Here is an 18,197-nt window from a genome sequence, read left to right on the forward strand (position 1 = left end):
TGTTAAAAATAACACCTGATTCTCACATCTGATTTTCTGATTTCCAAGTAAAACACAGAGAGCCTAGTTTAATCTGCTGCTTTTAAAGCCGTAAGGATTCAAGGGGGAGAGCTCTACTTTGAGCTGAGAAGCATTTCATGTGTGATGGAGAAAGATTTGAGATTTCTCTGACTGTGCTGAGCTCTGGCCACCCAATACGCAGCTGCTGGCACAATCCCGGAGCAAGTTGTTGTTGGCCGAGAGATGAGGATGCAAATGAGGTTGTTTACTTTAAGCCCAAACTCTGTGGAAGGATGGGGGCCACAGGAGGAGCTGCAGCAACTCTCCAGGCCTTTTTTCTTACTGTTTGCAACCAATGTGTTGCAAACACTTCAAAACTAGATGAGTAAGAAGCGGTCCACATAGAACGGTTTGTTGAAAAGGATAATGTTATTATAACGTCTCAGAAAAAGACTCTGATCATGCAGACTGCCTAACAACAGGATTCAAATTGTCTAAATATTCCTACATTTTGTCACAATACAAAATTACCATGTTTACAAATAAAAATCTGAAAACTATCTCTATGCATTCATATTCTGCCCTGCTGAGTCAACACTTTGCCGAAGTCCCTTTCACTGCAGGTTTGGGGCATGTCTGGCTCCATCGTTGCCAGAACCGGTTCCCCGGGGAGGTCAAGGCCAGTTTTAATGGAGCAAGAGCAAATTTCTCTTGGCCAGTGTGAGCTTTCTATTTTCCTGCTGCTCTGCTTTTGCTTTTGGTTTGACTTTTTACTCTCTGATGCTGATTACAAACTGTATCTGAGATGGTTGTGACAGAGAAATCAGCTCTAGTTTAGTCAGATTGGATGGGTAGCATCTCTAAACTATAGTGAGAACGTATAGTCTCACCATAGGTTCTCAATTGGATCTGTGTCTGGACTTTGACTGAACCATTCAAATGGTGCATTCATACCAGTCCTGTTTAGTCTGCTTTAACCAAATTCTAGTTCATTTGCCGGTTCTTTTGACGTGTGATTGCATAATCAAACTCTGAGGCGGATCAAAACAGCGAACTCTGATCCATTTAAATACTGCGGTCTCAGCTCGGTTGAAGTGAACTTTGGAACTTTGAGGAAAAACATTTTCTCTGTTGTGTGAAAACAACATTCTCTATGGTCTTCTTCCACATGAGTGTTTGTTCGGCACATTTGCAAAAGACAAAAGGAAAATCTTACAACCGCTAAAATCTGAAGCCACTCCATTTTTATTTACATTTCTTGAAGTATAAAGTTGTGTTCAGTGTTTTCTTCTGAAGTTTTTGCATCATATCCTTCAGTGGTTCTTGGTGCAGCGCCACCACAGGCAAGGAGGTGAACATGTTGCACAAAGGGTTTGGTTGGTTTGACAGTGCAGTGGGAAAGCAAACAGATGAAGATATGACAAATGCTGCAGTTTTGGTCCCCAATCAAACAGAGTCTACCAAACTATCAGGTGTGGAAACACACCTGGCTTGTTCTGCCAGAAGGCAAATTCTTAGATTTGGATGTACACAATCTGGACTCTAAGAGGTTTTTGTAGAAACTTTAAGACTTCAAAGATTTTGAAACTTACTGGGCAAAAATTAAAAAAGTTCACAGATCATAATGTTTAAACTAGAGGAAGTGTGTGACATTTGTTGAAATTGAAAAGTTTCTGAATATTTTACAGTGTCAAAATCAAAACTTCATGACATCACCTGCTTCACTCTGAATAATAATGACAATGTGTACAACCTAAAAATATATAAAACTTTAAATGCCATAATGTGAAAGATGTCAAAGGTACCAAAACACGAACTCAGTCTGGGAAAGCTAAATATTCAATTAAATGTTTAAACATTTTAAACAATGTTTATGCAGTGAAGTAGTTAGGAGATTTACAAAAGGTGCAGCAAATTTCACTGCTTTCTTTAGCAAACACTTTTACACATTTATGCAAATTCAATAAAATTCTTATCTGATTGAGTCATATATTGATGGTATGATTCATGAGACCAATATGGATCTCCAGGTGAATATGTAGGAGATATGCAGGACACTGTTGCCTCCATGTGACACAGAAGTCGTTTGATGTTGTTTGATGCAGGTTTATATGTGAGGATTGTGTCTGTCTGTTCACCTCTGCTCTGCTGGCGGTTAACTATACCACCGAGGGTCCAGCGGCGGTCCAACCTCTTCAGGTGAGCCTTTCTTCTCTTAGTAACTGATGATGAGCAGCAGCAGCAACCAAAAGACAAGAAAATAAAAGGAACAAAGTAAATAACTGGTTAGTGCAAGAAGCTTGTTGTGGCAAAGTGAAGAAAGAAAGTTTTGTTAGGAACTGAAAAAATTGATTTAAGCATAGAAGTGAAGGATTACAGGGCGGGAATTTCTTTCTTCATCTAGGAGGAACTTTAACAAACCATTAGTTATTCCGTGGTCTTCAGAAGCCACTTTTATGTATTTTGTATTTCCAGTGGTGGGTGCAGCTAACGCTAGATCACTAATCATAAACATTAATTTCATTAATGGTTAAGTGCTACATCAAGTCAGAGAACATGACAGGAAATGGAACTGCAGCATAAACAGCCTTCATAACCTTCAATATAAGAGCATGAACACAAATGTTTAACTACTTGAAGAGTTCTTAAAAGTCCATAACCAAAACTTCAACAAAGATGACAAAGGTTTACAAAATAGCTCAATAAATTTGCGCTTTATAATTTATCTGGAAAAATGAATTTAGTGGAAGCAAAGTGCACTAAATGTTTTCAAAGTTAGCAAAAGCCCTAAAGCGCTAGACAAAAAAAAGGCTCATTAGCAGACTAGCGGATGTGTGCCCACCATTGTTAATTATTTCGTTTTGAACATTTCACAATGATCATTGGCAATAATGAACATAAGAGAAATGTACTGGACTTGCTTCCAATCTGGCTCCTCTCTGAGGTCAATTTACCAAGAGACGTGACTTGGTAGTGCATCATTGACCTGATGCACTACCAATAAGGTGAGGAAACCCTGGACCTCGCAACCCATGGATGAGGCATATTCAAATCAGTCCAAACTGTTTCTCAGACTTCAAATAAGCCTTTTGTTCCTGAGAGGAGGCTGGATGAACTAAAAGACGAAGCCACATCGGGTGTTTGTCTTCTGCACCAATGCAACTTGAAGGGGAAATAAGTAGCAGAGCTAAAATTTGATGCTCCAGATTTACTGATCCATCCACATTTCAACTCAGACACATTGTCAGGAGATGTGAATCAACACATCTCATGACAATTAATGAAGTGGTATTTCTAACTAACTGAGCCATGAACTCTTGAACTTTCTCACAATCCATTAGTTCAGAGCCTGTATGATCCATCAGAAGTTATTAATCTGAGGGCATATGGAGAGCAAACATCAGTGAAAAGAAGAGCAGGCAGAGAAAACTCGTCTTTTATCTGTCTTTGTGCTGTGGAAATCTAATTCCTTCTTTGTCTCTCAGCGTCTCATCTTCTGCCCTCTCTTATCTCCCAAATGTTCCTCTTTCTCAGTATCCCTCTTCTTCTTTTATCTGTCTCTGGTACTTGTCATCTCCTCTCTCTTCTGGTCCCTCTCTGACTCAGCAGCAATCCTGCTGAGCTCCACCTTGCTCCTGTTGACCTCCTAATTGAAATATCAGCTCAGGCACAGAGAGGAAATGTTATTTCGGGGTAATTTTAGTGGAGCTGTGCCTGTCGGTTTCTATCCAGTGAGCCGGGCCGTCAGCAGAATTAGGTTACGGACCACATGGAGATAATAAGATGTAAGGGGCAACAGTAATATGAGGGAGGAAGATCAGAAATGAGAAGTGACGATGTGTGCAAACAGAGGAGCAGTACAAATGGAGGCACTGCCGGGATAAGATGGAGCAGAGCATCGATTCAGCTCAACGTCATTCTAGGCTCTGATAGCAGTAGCTTTGATGAGGCTTTGCATCAACTTTCAATTTTCATTATCATCTTTTCTGTCAATCAGATTATTACTGGAACTTAAATCCAAAGTAGAGCTATAAATAAATGTAAATTAAAAGCTCAAAAAAGACCAACCAACAACTGACGATTCATAAAACTGAAACAGGTTTTTCTGAAGTTACAAACCTTTCTACACAAGAAAAGTGAAAGACCGCTGCACCCTAAATGCACAAAGGAGCATTATAGGAGATCCTTCCTCCCAGTAGCTGTTAGACTCTGACAGCAGTACAACCATTCTCTAAGAAAACACAGCTGAAGATAAACAAGCATCAAATTTATCTGGCTAAAGCTTCCTCAAAGACAAAGTTATTTTGAAAGTGTCCGACTATTCCAAATGTAGATTTTACTCTAGTGAATATTGAGTTGGGATCCAAAGAGAAGAAGAGAAGAGCTAATGTAAGTGAGGTTTTGCACAATCTTCTGAAGCATGTAGTGAGAGAGAAAAGGTATTCTAGATTATCCAAAGGCAGTAAAAGTCTTAATAAACTATTGCACCATCCTTCTTTCAAAGCAGGAAATAAACTGTTTGAATACAGTTTAAGATTTCTGAGCAGCAGACATGTTTGCATATTTGTGTGTTTGTATGTTATACATCTCAGTAAAGTTCCCTCTCTCTGAAAGTCCCAACTGGGGGGTATTGTGACACAGTGATAAAAAACTTCATCCCAGCATTCAGACTAAACATTTGTGAGAAAAGGGTCACAACACAACAAGGTTCCTGCATAGAGCTGCAGGATCCTGGGGGAACAGGAAGGAATTTTCTGTGGTGCCAAAGTACTGCAGCCCACTTTGGCAGCTGTCTGGTACCATTTCACCATAATGCTGCGACTGTGGCCTCAAAGGCTCCAAGTGTGTGACTGGAGGTGTGTTTAAGATTAACTTTTAAAGACTGTTTTCAGGCTGAGATTTATATGAGGGAAAACAAACACAGCAAAAACATCACGATTGAGAAATCTCTGCTTCTGCCCTGCAGACATTTCTCCCACAGCGAGTCAGCCACAGTGACTTTTATGTGTTTTTGTGTTTTATGACTGTAATAATGTTTCTGTGAACAAACCTTCTCCGGTCCTGGAGGTGGCCAGATCCGAATCGTCTCTGGTTCCATTCTGGGAGTCCAGGTATGTGGCTGGGACCCAGCCCTGCTGCTCCGACGTGCTGACGAACCACCAACCTGAGGCACAAACACACAGACACCAACATCCCATTTTTACAACATCATTTTGATTTACACCAAACAATAATTACTCTTCATTTTTAACGCGCTTCCAGCAGTAGAGTGGCTTGGAAAACCGCCGGAACCCTTGATGTTTTCCCATTCTGTCCTGTTTCAACTTGAAATGTCCAATTAATCAACAGATTCTTGCCATTTTGTAAGATTTTTCATTTGTAAACAGTTATTGATCATGTTTACTTTTGACATTCCTGTGCTGCCATGCAAAAAAGATGAACTAGTTGAAGAGGTGTGCATACTTCTTCAAGGCACTGTAGCTCATTACTTCAAGCACAGAAGTCTGCTGAAGGTAAAAACTGCATGAAACATTTTGGTTTTCCAAACTCCAGCCTGACAAAGAGCGTTAGAGAACTCCTGACAGATGGAGGTTTCACCCACTTGGAAACATCTTTTCATTACGAAACCAGATTCTGAAAAACACTGCAGAGAACACGAAGCTGAAGTAACACACAAGTCAGCAGAGATTTAAAAACACTCAGGTTGAATACACCCTACAGTATTCACAAAACGTGGTAGCTGAGACTTTTTAATGCCAGTTTTAGAGGCTCTGCAATGATTTTAATCGAGGATAAAATCCCAACCAGGTTAGTAGCTGCCAAACTGACACCCAGTTACGCCTCTAATTTTCATCCATCCAGACTTTTTTATGCTCCATCCTAACATCAGTCATGGTCATGGTCTCCTCTGACCCGTGCAGATCCTGACGCCACACCCAGGGGCGGGGTCATGTCATGATGCTGCCATTTTGCCAAACTGTTTGGAAACAAACAGTTCTCTCTGATGTCATTGAGCTGATGCACCAGAGACAATGACGAAGTGAAGCTGTGACACAATCTGCTGCCGAACAGTAAAATAAACTCCATTAGATGAGCAGCTGATCAAACATTCGACATAAAGCAGAAAGATTGCAAAAAATGTCACAAACTAACAGAAATTCATAGTTTTAGATGTTGAATTAGTTGCGTAGTCCATCCAACAAGCAAATATTTGGTTTATAACATCAGCTGTCACAACTTGTTATGCATAATTCCAGCAGGAACATGAAATAATTCAGCTGTTCAAGGAGCTCAGTGGTTAGTTTCTGTCCTGTTTCATGATAAAATAAGATAGTAATATAATATATACCTAATGTAATTAGTTATATACTATTTTTTGTAATCTAAAGTATTAATTTGATTTAAAGTTGAATATGCAAAACATATGCAAACGATTTACAATTTGCACAATTAAATCTATATTTTAACCAGTTCCATTTCTTAATTCCCTGATATCATTAAAAATAAAAAAAAACAAAAAAGATCTTCATTTAGATCAGTTAGTCAGTCAGCTGGATTGCATCATTGAAACAGAAACATGTTCACATGAAGGGCTGTCATCAGATCCTCTGGGTGGAGCTGGAAGCCGCAGCCATCAGTCCTGCAGGACGACATGAGGCTCCATTAGTTCGGTTCTGCAGCGTTCTGGCTGCAGAACCACGTGTGATGCATTCTCCCAATTTCTGCCATGCAGTCTGACATGATGGCTGATTCTGTCTGAGGAGGGACCTGAATTATATGCACTTCTGTCTGTGCAGAGATTACAGCAACATGAGGAAATATCCTGAAGCTCCACTGAATCCACGGCTTTTGGTAACTTCTCAGCGTGAGCCGGATGTTTACTGCATGGATCCTGGATTTCTCTCACAATGGTTTTATCTGACAACCATCTGCTCTGACTTTCTCTGAGAAACTGTGAATGAATGTGAATGAATGGTAAAACACAAGTCTGAGGAATACATTTATTGTTTTATCATTACATAGCACACTTACAGTATTTGGATAAAAGCTTAAAAGATTTTAATGTCAATTCTGTAAAATCTGAAAGCACCCATTTGGGTTTGTTTTTTTTCGGATGCTGTGTGTTAGCACAGCAAAAGTGACAACATAAAAGCTATGGATGTCAAACAGAGAATCCAACAGTTGGGTCACAGGATGTATTTACAAGCCTTTGGCTGAGAGTGAATCAGCAACTGTTTTATTATCACCCACTAAAAAGCAACCGACAGGGTGTATGAAAGATTTGGAAAGTATGACTTTATCACTGACTCCATGATGGGGAATGAAAACTAATGCTGACTAAAAGAAGAAGTTTTTGTTTCATAAATATCAGTTTTCAGTTTGTAATTTGATGTTTGGGTGAAACGTTATGGGATCCGCCAGTCAGAAAAGTCCGATCATAAGCTGAGTTTTTGAAACCCAAAGCAGATGTCCTCTAAATCCCACATTAATCGGGTTTCTAGGACGTCCTCCTTCAACCTGCGCAACATTGTCAAAATTAGAAATGTCTTGTTTCGGAACAATGCAGGACAAATAGTCCATGTGTTTGTTATTCAAGGATGAACTAACTTTACGATCAGATTGCTCTTCAAAGTTGTTTTCTGATCTTAAAATGCGTCAGTAAAGGGTTGTGATGAAAGTTAAAAGGGCTGTAAAGTGTTTTATGTTCACTTTGTTGTGAATTGTGTCATGTAAATGAACAGAAATTGAGTTAAAGAAGATTCTATCAACCATAGAGGAACACTTAATAAAAGTTTGACCTGGGGAAAAGTATTTGTGGAAAAGTTTGATCCTTAAACCACCCAGACTGTGACAGCTGACCTTCACTCACGCCTAAAATCCCACTGAAATCCCGTCGTTCCTGGATTTCCTGCCAATAGCTTGTGCCTCACAGCGAACAGAGCTTAATTCAACCTGAGGGCCTTCAGATGAACCGAGCTGCTGCACGGTAGCTGCAGATTCCCATCCAGCTTCCCACAGCCGCCGCAGCGACGCTCCAGACTCTTCTGGTTTCAGGATCAATTTACAGGAAATTCCTCTGATGCTTTGACAGTTAGACAATCCTCATTAGGTGTTACAACAAACTCCCTGGGTTGGGGATTACTACAGAGTGAACTCCCTTAAAATACATCTTATTTAAGCCCAACTAACTAGCTATGATACCTGTAATTACCATGACAATGAGAGCAGAAGAAAAAAGACACATGAGAGACACTATGTGCGTCTGACTTTGGTCAGAATATTTTAGGGTCACTTTATGACACCTCAATGAACATGTTGTTCATTTACAGCAACTTTTTACATTTTAAATTCTACAGATCTGAAGATGAGGTCTTTGACACCCTGACTTCAGTTTTCTTGCTGCTTCATTAGGAATAATAGTTCTGTTAATGACCCAGTTTGGGCCTCCAGTTGTTGGTCAGATGTCCTCTGTTAGAGTTCATAGTTGAAAAACTTGCAAGAGCTGCAAACAAGCCCAGATCATCACCCTCCACCACTGTGCTTAACAATTCATATGAGTTTCTTGTGTTAATATGTTGAGCAATGTTTTCTACACACTCAGTGAAACCAAAGCATCAGTGAATTAATTAGCTGCTTGAGGCTCCCAGACATTCAGGGCCTCCAGATGTAACTGAGTTTTAACACAAACCACTGATGAATAATTTTAATATTTGTTTATTGAGAATGAGATACTATTGAATTTGATTTCACAGCTTCATGATAGATAAATTAAACGATTTTAGATTTTTTTAACTTTTGAATGTAAAAGAACTAATAAGTTAACTTTGTAAAAGTGCAAATAACAATCTTCATAGTTTGGCTGTTGTGTTACCATAGTTACAAACTGAATGATACAATGCAATATTTTCTTTGCGTTTCAAATCCATGTAATTAATCAAAAATCAATGTGTTATCTGCATCTCCATTTTAATGATTTAATAACATATTTAAAAAATGTCTAACAAATAAATTACTAAAACATTTAATGAAACATTTATTAATGTTGTGGTACAGTTAAGTAATAATTTTAATAAGTTTTTATTTATTTAATTTGATTTCATAATCAGGCTCTTACTGGTTCCGTCCGTGAAAGTGTTTTTTCCAAATCACTCCAGGCAATAAAAGCTCTGCCTGGCAGAGAAAACTGCTTGGTTCATATGAAACAAATTAGGGCTTTTATAGTCTGATTCAATGCAGCTTCAGAAAAATGTGAAGAATCGAAGCCACCTGTGTGAGAGATATGCAGGTTCTGCAGAAACAAAAGCACGTTCTCCTCTGCGTCAGAAGCAGAATGATCTATTCCTCCCACTGACGGAGAACTGAAGCCACTGAACGACATCAACCCTGGCAAGTCTGAGCATCACAGCTGCTTCATCTCAACTGACCAACGCAGGCTGCTGCAGAGATAAATACGCTGATAAGTCACGTCAAACTGTTGCACAGATAAAACCGCAACAAGCTGCTCGGCGACAACAAAACTGCAGATTCTTTAAACAAAGTTAATGTCATAGATATTGTACTCGTGTTCCTCAAAAACTAAAAATAGAAACTGTATGCAAATGAACCTGGCTGCTAACAAACAGCAATAAACAAAGAGAAGCAGCCAGACAGCCTCTGTATTACGCACACACACACACACACACACACACACACACGCAGGCAGGACCCAGGCCGCCCGTAAATCCAGCTCTGGAGAAAGTGGATTCGATAAAGGCAGATAAATGAGGACCAGAAGGCCGCCGCCGATTGCTCAAAGGCAGAATGGTTGGCAGATGTATGTTGGGAGAACAACACAAGCATGCAGCTGTGAGAAGAAAGACAGAAACGCAGCCACCGATTGGCAGCATGGCGGACTGGTGGACTATTAGACCGGTAGACCGGTGGACTATCAGACCGGTAGACCGGTGGACTGGTAGACCAATAGACCATCAGACCGACAGACCGGTTGGCCCGGGTCTGGGAGAAGTGGACTAATCCTCATGTGTGAGTGCCTTGTTGACAGATTACAGTTTTCACAGAAAATCTGTCCCGTAGGAGGAGATCTGGACCAAAGATTGGCAGCCAGATGGAGGAAAATTACTCAGAGGCAATTAAAGCAAAGCAAAACTTGGCTCAGCATATGCAGAGACCCACACATGCAGCGGGGCTGAGTTTGGGCTTTTTGTCTCAGAAACTGTTCAGGGGTAAAAATGCAAAAATAATGATTGTTTCTTATCTACCTCACTGTCCTTAAGCTACACAATATATGAAGTCACAAACATCACTATGCTAATCTGCGCAAAACTATGATTGCAAAGGACTTCTGACATGCAATATTAGCAGGATCATAATTTATATGGAATACAACCACATGCTGCACAACTTCATTTATACCATCAAGATTAATCTGTGGTATATTCTCTTTAAATTATTCACATAAACCAAAATATTGAACAAAATATTGAGATGGGCAGCAAGGAAGTTACATTCTAGTCTGACCTAACTTTTGTAATAAACAAAGCTAGTACCAAAGTGGACTCTTATTGTGAAAATCTGTGAGTTTTGCTTTGAAAGTTCAATTTTAATCACCTTCCTGTTTGCCTTTTCTTATTCTTTAGAAATAATTCTGAAGGAAACAATTAATACAAGAAACAAGAATCAGTTAAATAATTTAAGAATCAGAAATTTAAGAAAGCAATGAGACATTCGTTGCTATGGGAATTCTGAAAATTACCCAACCAGCAATGACTCAGCATTTTCTTAAGAGGGTGACTGAATAATAAAGTCACTTATCTTGTAAATCTTTTTCTTATTGTTGTTTTCCTGTTTTTATTTTATTTTATATATTTTTTTACCTTAATTTGAGTCTGCTTTCATTTAAATGTAATTTGTTGCCGGTACACCTGAATTTCCCCACTGTGGGGCAGTAATAAATATTTCAATTCCTTTTATTAAATCCTAAAAACAAACAGACAGAAACTACCACAGAAATGAGAGAATAAAAAATGTTCTGCTTTTGTCTCGTTCTCAGAAGGTCTCTGTAAAAGTCTTGGATCATCCAGATGTTTTTTGGTCAATGTAAAATGGTCCTTTGCATTCTCTTTTTGTCAACAGCAACAAAACTCTCTCATGGAGGCCATTTTTGGCCTTTGCTGAGTCATTTTTGCTCAGTGTTGAGTCATGAACCTTGGCCTACAGATTCAGACATCGTCTGAGACTGAACATTTAGTTTTGGTATGAAAGCTTCACCAGTTCTCCATGTTTTTATCATGTCTTACTTACTGTAGTTCGGACTATGAGCTCAGCAGACAGAGGTCCACCAGGTGTTTGCTAACTGCTGCTGCTAGTCTAGAGGGAACACCTTTGTGAAAGCAGGCAGCGCTTTGTGAGAGGAAGCGTTTAGGCACCCCTGAATGGTTGCTAGGGGAGATTTCTCAAACATGCATGAAAGAATTCAGGCAACACATGAGGTTTGTTTCTGATGAAGGAGAAACATTATAACATGAAATAAAGCTCAAAAAAGCCAATTTTACATAATACCCTCTTTAAAATTACTCTGATCTGAAACATGGAAGTCTTACAAAGGAAGGTTGTAACAGGGGAAATACTTTTCCACAGCCCTGAAAGTTCAACATGCCAATCTATCTGGAGGTGGTGTGAAAAAAGCGAGCCTTTCGGGCCGACACCTGGTGGGCCCAGCAGCCGCCGCCGCAGCTGTAAAAATGAACAAGACAAAGAAAAGGTGTTCAGGTAATGAACGTCACGCTGCAGAGCCGCCGGGCGGAGGGCTGTTTAAACAGGCTGAGGAGATCACACCTTGTTATGGTTGGTGGGGTCCTCTCTCGTCGACGGGCTGAGAAATCCCAAAGCTTCCTCAGGAATCCCACAGAAAAGCTTTGCGGCTTCAGCCGGAGCTGTAATTCGTGCCGTTCAGCAGAACCAGAACACCAGCGCTTGTTTCCTGTTAGGTCTTTTCTTTTCTTGTCCAGGTGTTTCAAGATGCTAAACTGGAAGCATTTTTTCACTTCAACTAGATAGTAAGGGTAGGCATGCTCTTTTCCCTAACTATTTAGTTTGTCTGACATGAACGGTTCTGAGGAATTTATAAGGCGCTCAACAACTAATGAGCAAAATACACAAGAAGTTATGAAGCAACACCTACTGTCACCCACATACAGCACAGATATTCAGGAACGAGGCAGCAGGGGGAATGTAATTGGCGTTTCTCGCTGTACAAAACTCTAATTGGAAGTTTCTCTCCACACTGTGTCTCAGCAGGCGATAATTGCCAGCTTCCAGTCACAGAGGCAAAGCGGAGGTCACGGTGAACGTGGTGCTGCAGTAACTGAGCAGAGAGGGCAGTAACTGAGAGGAGAGGGCTTAACGCCGCCCGCCAGGCCCGGTTCGCATGGGAGAGGGTCGGCGGAGGCAGGTTCTGTCCACTGGGTGAGGACAGAAAAACCAACACAGGTGAACTGGAGAGCAGGAGAGGGAAGGAGATTAAAGCAGTGGTAAAGGGGGGGAGGCAGCAGATGGTTGGCTGGAGCTTCAAAGCTGTAGTTTTCCATCCTGATTCCCAATCCAAAAACTACTCAGTACGGTCTCCTTTCAGTCCTCCAGTATTTTCCAGTTAGACTGGCCACCATGTTCGAAGGGATGGGGCCATTTGTAAGGTGACTGTCACTGTGTTTACTTCCTCTTGGCTTCTAATAAGGACCAGATCCCCTGGAGAGCAGCGAGCGCTGGAACGTTACATGACGTTCCAGCGCAGCACATTAAACTGCCTGCTCATCTTTTCTCTTTACAGAGCGAGCTGGAGGGAAAAGAGCCACAGAATAAACTGAAGATAAAGGCAAACACTGCTGCTCAAAACCCAGCTGTGAAATTAGCCACAGTGTTATTTTATTATTGTGCAGAAAGGCTTCTCATACCTAAACTGACTTTGATTTTTATATTTCCAGATCAGAACCAGACAGTCAACATTTATCCCACAAGAGTGCAACTGATGGCTAGTAAAAATATGTTTTCAAACTGTAAACCTTTTGCTATTTTAGATTTGCAGCATATTTCCACCTTTAGATTTATAAACTATATGAGTGTTGTTAATAGGGTGGAGAAACCCAGTCCTGCCATCTGTCCTAAAACACGTCTTCTGCTTCAATATAAGCATGATGAGTTGGTTGAAATATTTCTCTAAACTGTCCACATTCCTGGAGAAATTAGGCCACCTTTGTTCTCAATGAAAGCAGAAAATCTCTCGACCGCTTCAGGAAGTGAAAGTTTCAACAATTTCAAAGTTTGTCTTGAGGATGAAATGGGACGTGTGAGCGGCAGCAAACCGTTTTCTGTTGCTTCCTAGGAAGTCAGAGGCTGTTTGCTGGTTCAGAGCCAAGCTGGGACTCCCTGTTGAAAGTGTTGTTTTCCTGTTTGAAGTTTACGTTACCTGATTTAAGTTTTTATAAAACACACAACGTCTGTCACTGAGCCGCCCTAACAAGTGAAAGCTGATAGCTGGAGGTGGAAGGTTCAATAACCAGAGGAGGCTGAACGTCACGCTAAACGGCTGAATTTAGGCTCCGTGTGGAGAGGCTGTGTGGGAGTTTCTGCTGCTGTGGGAGTTTCTGCTGCTGTGGGGCTCCTTCATGGCTTTATTTAAACACGTTTTCATCAGTTTTGAGGCCCAGTCGCCAAATGTAGGGGTTTTAGTTTGGGTTTCTGTTCTTTCCAAGAAAACACTCCTTGGAGTTGTTTTGAACATAGATACCATGTTTTCCCTTCTTTTCTTTACTTGGTTTTGCTGCTCGTGAAGTACTGCCTCTGCTCTAGGGTATAAATAAAATGGTCTTATTGCTGGTAAATGAAACTACTGAAGCAAACACTTTGTCTTTGCTTCACTTTGGAAAATGCCAGGACCTGGTTCCATGTGCATTTCGATCCAGGAAGTCTCTTTGTGTTGGACCACAGGACCCATCTGAAGTCCTAAAGTGATCAGAACAAAGCAGCTTCTCTGTTTTCCATTAGCTTGGAGAACACACAGCACCAGTTTCTAAACGGAACCATTATTTTCCAAACCTAATGACAGGCTATCATCTTGATGTCCACCAAATAACATCTTGCAAACCTCTGAACAAATTACAAGTTACATTTGACAATGAGCCTTAGTGTGACTCACAGCTGACACATTTGGCCTGATTTAAATGGACCGGAGTTTGTTTCTGCAAAGGAAAGTTCTGCAAAGGTTCTGCTGATGACCCATTATTTGATTAAGATGTGTTGAACCAGGGAAAGAACTGAAACATGCAGGACAGCTGTCCTTGAGTCCACTGTCCAAAGTCATTGTAGTTTCCTATGCCACTTAAATGAAAAGCAGACATGCAGTAACGTGGTAGGGACATTACACCTCAGCTCATGGTCACAACCAGCATCACTCTTTCAAAGTTGTTGTCACATTATAGACCACTTTAATGGCCAGTCCTGTCAACAAAGAGTCCAACCATCCAGGACTGCTGCCATCATGGAAAACACAACTACACTCACTCCAGATATTTAGTTCAAGGTCTAAATCCTCGCTGAACGTTCACTCTCTTTTGCTCATGATAAGGAGCTCAGTGTGCTCCTAATATACCCTTGAGGAAGTTTCCAATACCTTGCAAAGATCATCCAGGCTTTGGTGGATTTTTCTTCATTTTCTTCCAGAGTGGAGGCAGCCTAACCTGAAACTTTAGCACATAAAAGTCTTTATGGACAATTTCAGGTTGGAGGAGGATGTTACGAGGTAGCACATAACACAAAGATTAGGTAAAGGCCGTCTCGTTCACAGTTTCTAACAAACCATAAAATCTATATTCATGGCTTCCTTATGAACATACTTGAGGATCTGCCACTCTGAGGTCGAGGCTCCACAAAGCTGGTGAAAATAAGTGCTCCCAGTCTCACCAGATCCCCTGGGCTGTGGGAAAGATGTGGTGGGGAAACGATGCCAAACCGTTTGGCTCCAACTCTGCCTGTAACAGCACTTTACCAGCTCTGACAATCACAGCCATGTTACTGAGAGATGTCTGTCTTCCATGCAGGCCATTTATGTCTGCCGTCCACGGAAACAGAAATACTGTTTTTCATAAACAGTATTTCTGTGATTTTCCATAAACAGAAGATTGGTTTTATCTGGAAACACAGCAGAAGGTTGCACTGTGTGTGAGGTACAACTCCACATAAAAACTGTCAGATCTGTTTAGAAATGTGACAAAGTGTATGTGTAACTTTGAAGCAATAAGCTTCAAGATATTCCAGAGAAATTGCTCCTCTGGCTGGACAGCGAGTTAAACTTTAGCATTAAGTCACTTCTGGATAATCCATTTGTTTTGGATAATGAATTTGGACAAGACGCGGTATTTTCCCTGCATAAACTTTGTGCTCTGTCACATGGCCTGAGTAGTGGGTTGGTTTCTTACATTTGCTGCACAATGACATAAACAAACAGAACAGTAAACTCACAAATCATTGCGGTTAACAACACTGACAGGGAGAACGCCTTTTTCTCCAAGATTGAGTCAAGTTTGCAGTGACTGAAATGAGCATTTTCACATCAGATGCATCCAATATAGCCTGCCTGCAATAATTCATTATAGGTCTACTTTAACCCAAAATATAAAACCTAACATTTAACGAACATTATTAAACTGCAGTGAATTATTTTGGAAAGCAATAGGGTATAAAACTGACCCAACTGAAAATATAAATATGCACTTTACTTCATAATAAAATGGAATTCTAGATTTAAACCGTTTCAATGTTAGCAACTAAAACAAACAACTTTAGATGTTAAAAACTTTCATAATGAAGTCCGGATGAACCAAACTGCCCGCTGATTATCATCTCTGGAATGTCACTGCCTTCCTTTAATCATATTTAACTGGTCACATATGCAGATAGATTTTCTCCAGTTGTCTGTCCGGACACTAAGAGGTGGAAACCTTTGGAAAAAACCAGGAGTTATCTGGAAAACATCCCCTAAAGACTGGTTCCAGCAAACATCAGCCTTCTCCATTCATTCATAATGACCTTTAGTGCCTATTATGTCTCCCTTTGCAAGCTGGAACTGAGCTACTCTTTACTTTTTCACTTTATTTTCTCAACAGGAGCTTAATTCTAATTGGCAGAACCAATAATGTCTCATACAGGCACAAAAACACCAACAATCCTTTTCGTTAACCTGCTTATATATTAGATCAAGTCTGCATGAGAGAACAATAACCGGAATAAATAATAACATATGGAAGCAATGCAACATCTGCTTTCAAGATGTGTTGAGGAAAAAATAGATCCGACCTGCAGAATGTCCTGGAGAGGATTAAAAGGCAGAATGGTATTCCTCTGACTCGCTGTGGCAAGGATGTTAAGAGAAAATACAACGTAATTAAGAGGCAGAGTGTCAAGATGTCAGAAAGTCGCCTGCACAGTCCCAAAGGCTGCAGCAAAGTCCTGCATGCAGGAAGGTGGTCGTGGGTTATTTGACAAGATTTCAGAAGTGTTTGTCTTGGCACAGCCTCCTAGTGATGTCATCATCATCGTGCCGTTGCTCCGAAGATGACGACAGCACACACACAAATTCAGTTTTTGGAAAAGACGTCCAGGCAAGTTCAGGAGTTGCTCTGGTTGCTCTAAGAGCGCCGATAAACGTGGAAAGCTTTCAGACGGGACTGGTGAACAGATGCGGTCAGGTCTGGAAATGAGGAAGTGGAATCACAGAGGAAAATTCCTCATGATGCACCTCATACTCCTGAAGTGCTTTAGCGCTAACATTTGATGCTTCAAACAGTCATAAACATGTTTATCCTGAGGTCACACTGCAGCAGATCATTTCCAGCAAAACATCTTAAAGTTGATAGACAAACGTTTCTGTAATACTCACTTCAAATAGTTTGTCACCCAGAGAACTACATGGCAGAACAAGAACAAGTTTCAACAGCCATGTGCCTCTGATGACATCATCACAGGCAAGAGTCATTTCAGTGACATCCTTAAGGATCTGATCAAAAGTCCTTCATTAAAAGTGTTTAATGGACACTTGGCCCCCAGACTGCCTTTGGACACCCCTGTCTAATGATTTTGTGCCCGGAGATGCATTGAAAAATCACCTGCTGTTCAGAATCAGAAAATTTTCAGTACAGTTGGACCAGTTTGAGTCAGAAGTCTCAGAAATGGGATGTTTTAGTGGTCAGTTAATGCATTATACCAAAACCTGTCCCGCTAGCGTTTACATAAAGCACAAAGCTGCAGAGAGGAAGCTGTTATTAAAGGAAAAAACCAAAAGCTAGCTGTAATCAGCAACAGTGCAAACAAAATTATAGGAAGTTCAAAACTGGCAACAAGGAATTTAAAAGAATACTGTGGATAAAGGTGAACTTACTCGTCCTATGAGGACGTTTCATCAAGCTAACGAAAAGGCGAACTGACCCGGAGCTGATTTTAACAGGAAACAGGAAGGCTGATCCTTCTACAGTAAACTTACTTTATTTCAGCTTTCATAAAGCAAACTGGATCTGGTAAATGTTGGCAGTTTTTTGGTAACGTGACAGGAGATGTAGATGTAAGTAAAGCAAAGAAACTGCAGTTCACATTAAGCATTGATGATAGTCGAGCTAATTGCTAATATGACATGCACTTCTCGTTTACTTTAAAAGCTTTCCCCCTTTCACACGTCTTTCCTCCACACTTATAGACCTGAGCCAAACAGCCCCCCCTGGTGGAGCCGAGCCCCCGCAGCCAGAGGTTGAGAGAGAGAGAGAAGCAGAAGAGAGTCTAAGTATGAGGTTCCTCCAAACAAAGCAGAGAGGAAAAGCAGAGGCTGGGAAGGTGCTGAGTGTGCATAAATTCATATGAGTGTTTATGCTTCTATGTTTAACAGGAAGAAACATTAAATCTCAAACAGCGTTCATCTTTAAAACAATTTCCTAACCATGAAAACAGTTGATGGGCAGAGTTCTGATGGTGGTAGCATTCAGATTTAAAGAAAACACAGATGGACTCACCACTTTCACTCTTCTCGATCACATCCACCGTCTCGCCAGCCTTGAGGTTGATCTCAGAGTTCTCCTGCCTCTCGTAGTTGGCCACGGCCACGTACTGCTCCAGCACCATGGGCTCTGAGCTGTCAATCCCTGAGGGGAAGAAACAGG

General features: G+C 40.7%; 1 protein-coding gene across 6 annotated transcripts in view; it reads right to left on the bottom strand.

The window, feature by feature from the left end:
• Nucleotides 1–18,197, bottom strand: part of sh3pxd2aa (SH3 and PX domains 2Aa) — a 91,126-nt gene that overhangs the window by 13,345 nt on the left and 59,584 nt on the right. For all 6 annotated transcript variants that reach the window (XR_003595355.1, XM_028016313.1, XM_028016317.1 and 3 more), the window contains 3 exons: nt 18,051–18,179; nt 5,051–5,164; nt 2,139–2,222 (listed from right to left, as the gene is read on the bottom strand). Coding sequence is in view for 5 of the 6 variants with exons in the window: in XM_028016313.1 (XP_027872114.1) it covers nt 2,139–2,222; nt 5,051–5,164; nt 18,051–18,179 (327 nt within the window). In the remaining variant the exon portion in view is untranslated. The remainder of the gene's footprint in view (nt 1–2,138; nt 2,223–5,050; nt 5,165–18,050; nt 18,180–18,197) is intronic.

This window comes from Xiphophorus couchianus, chromosome 5, assembly GCF_001444195.1.
Source record: "Xiphophorus couchianus chromosome 5, X_couchianus-1.0, whole genome shotgun sequence".
NCBI classification, from domain to species: Eukaryota; Metazoa; Chordata; class Actinopteri; order Cyprinodontiformes; family Poeciliidae; genus Xiphophorus; species Xiphophorus couchianus.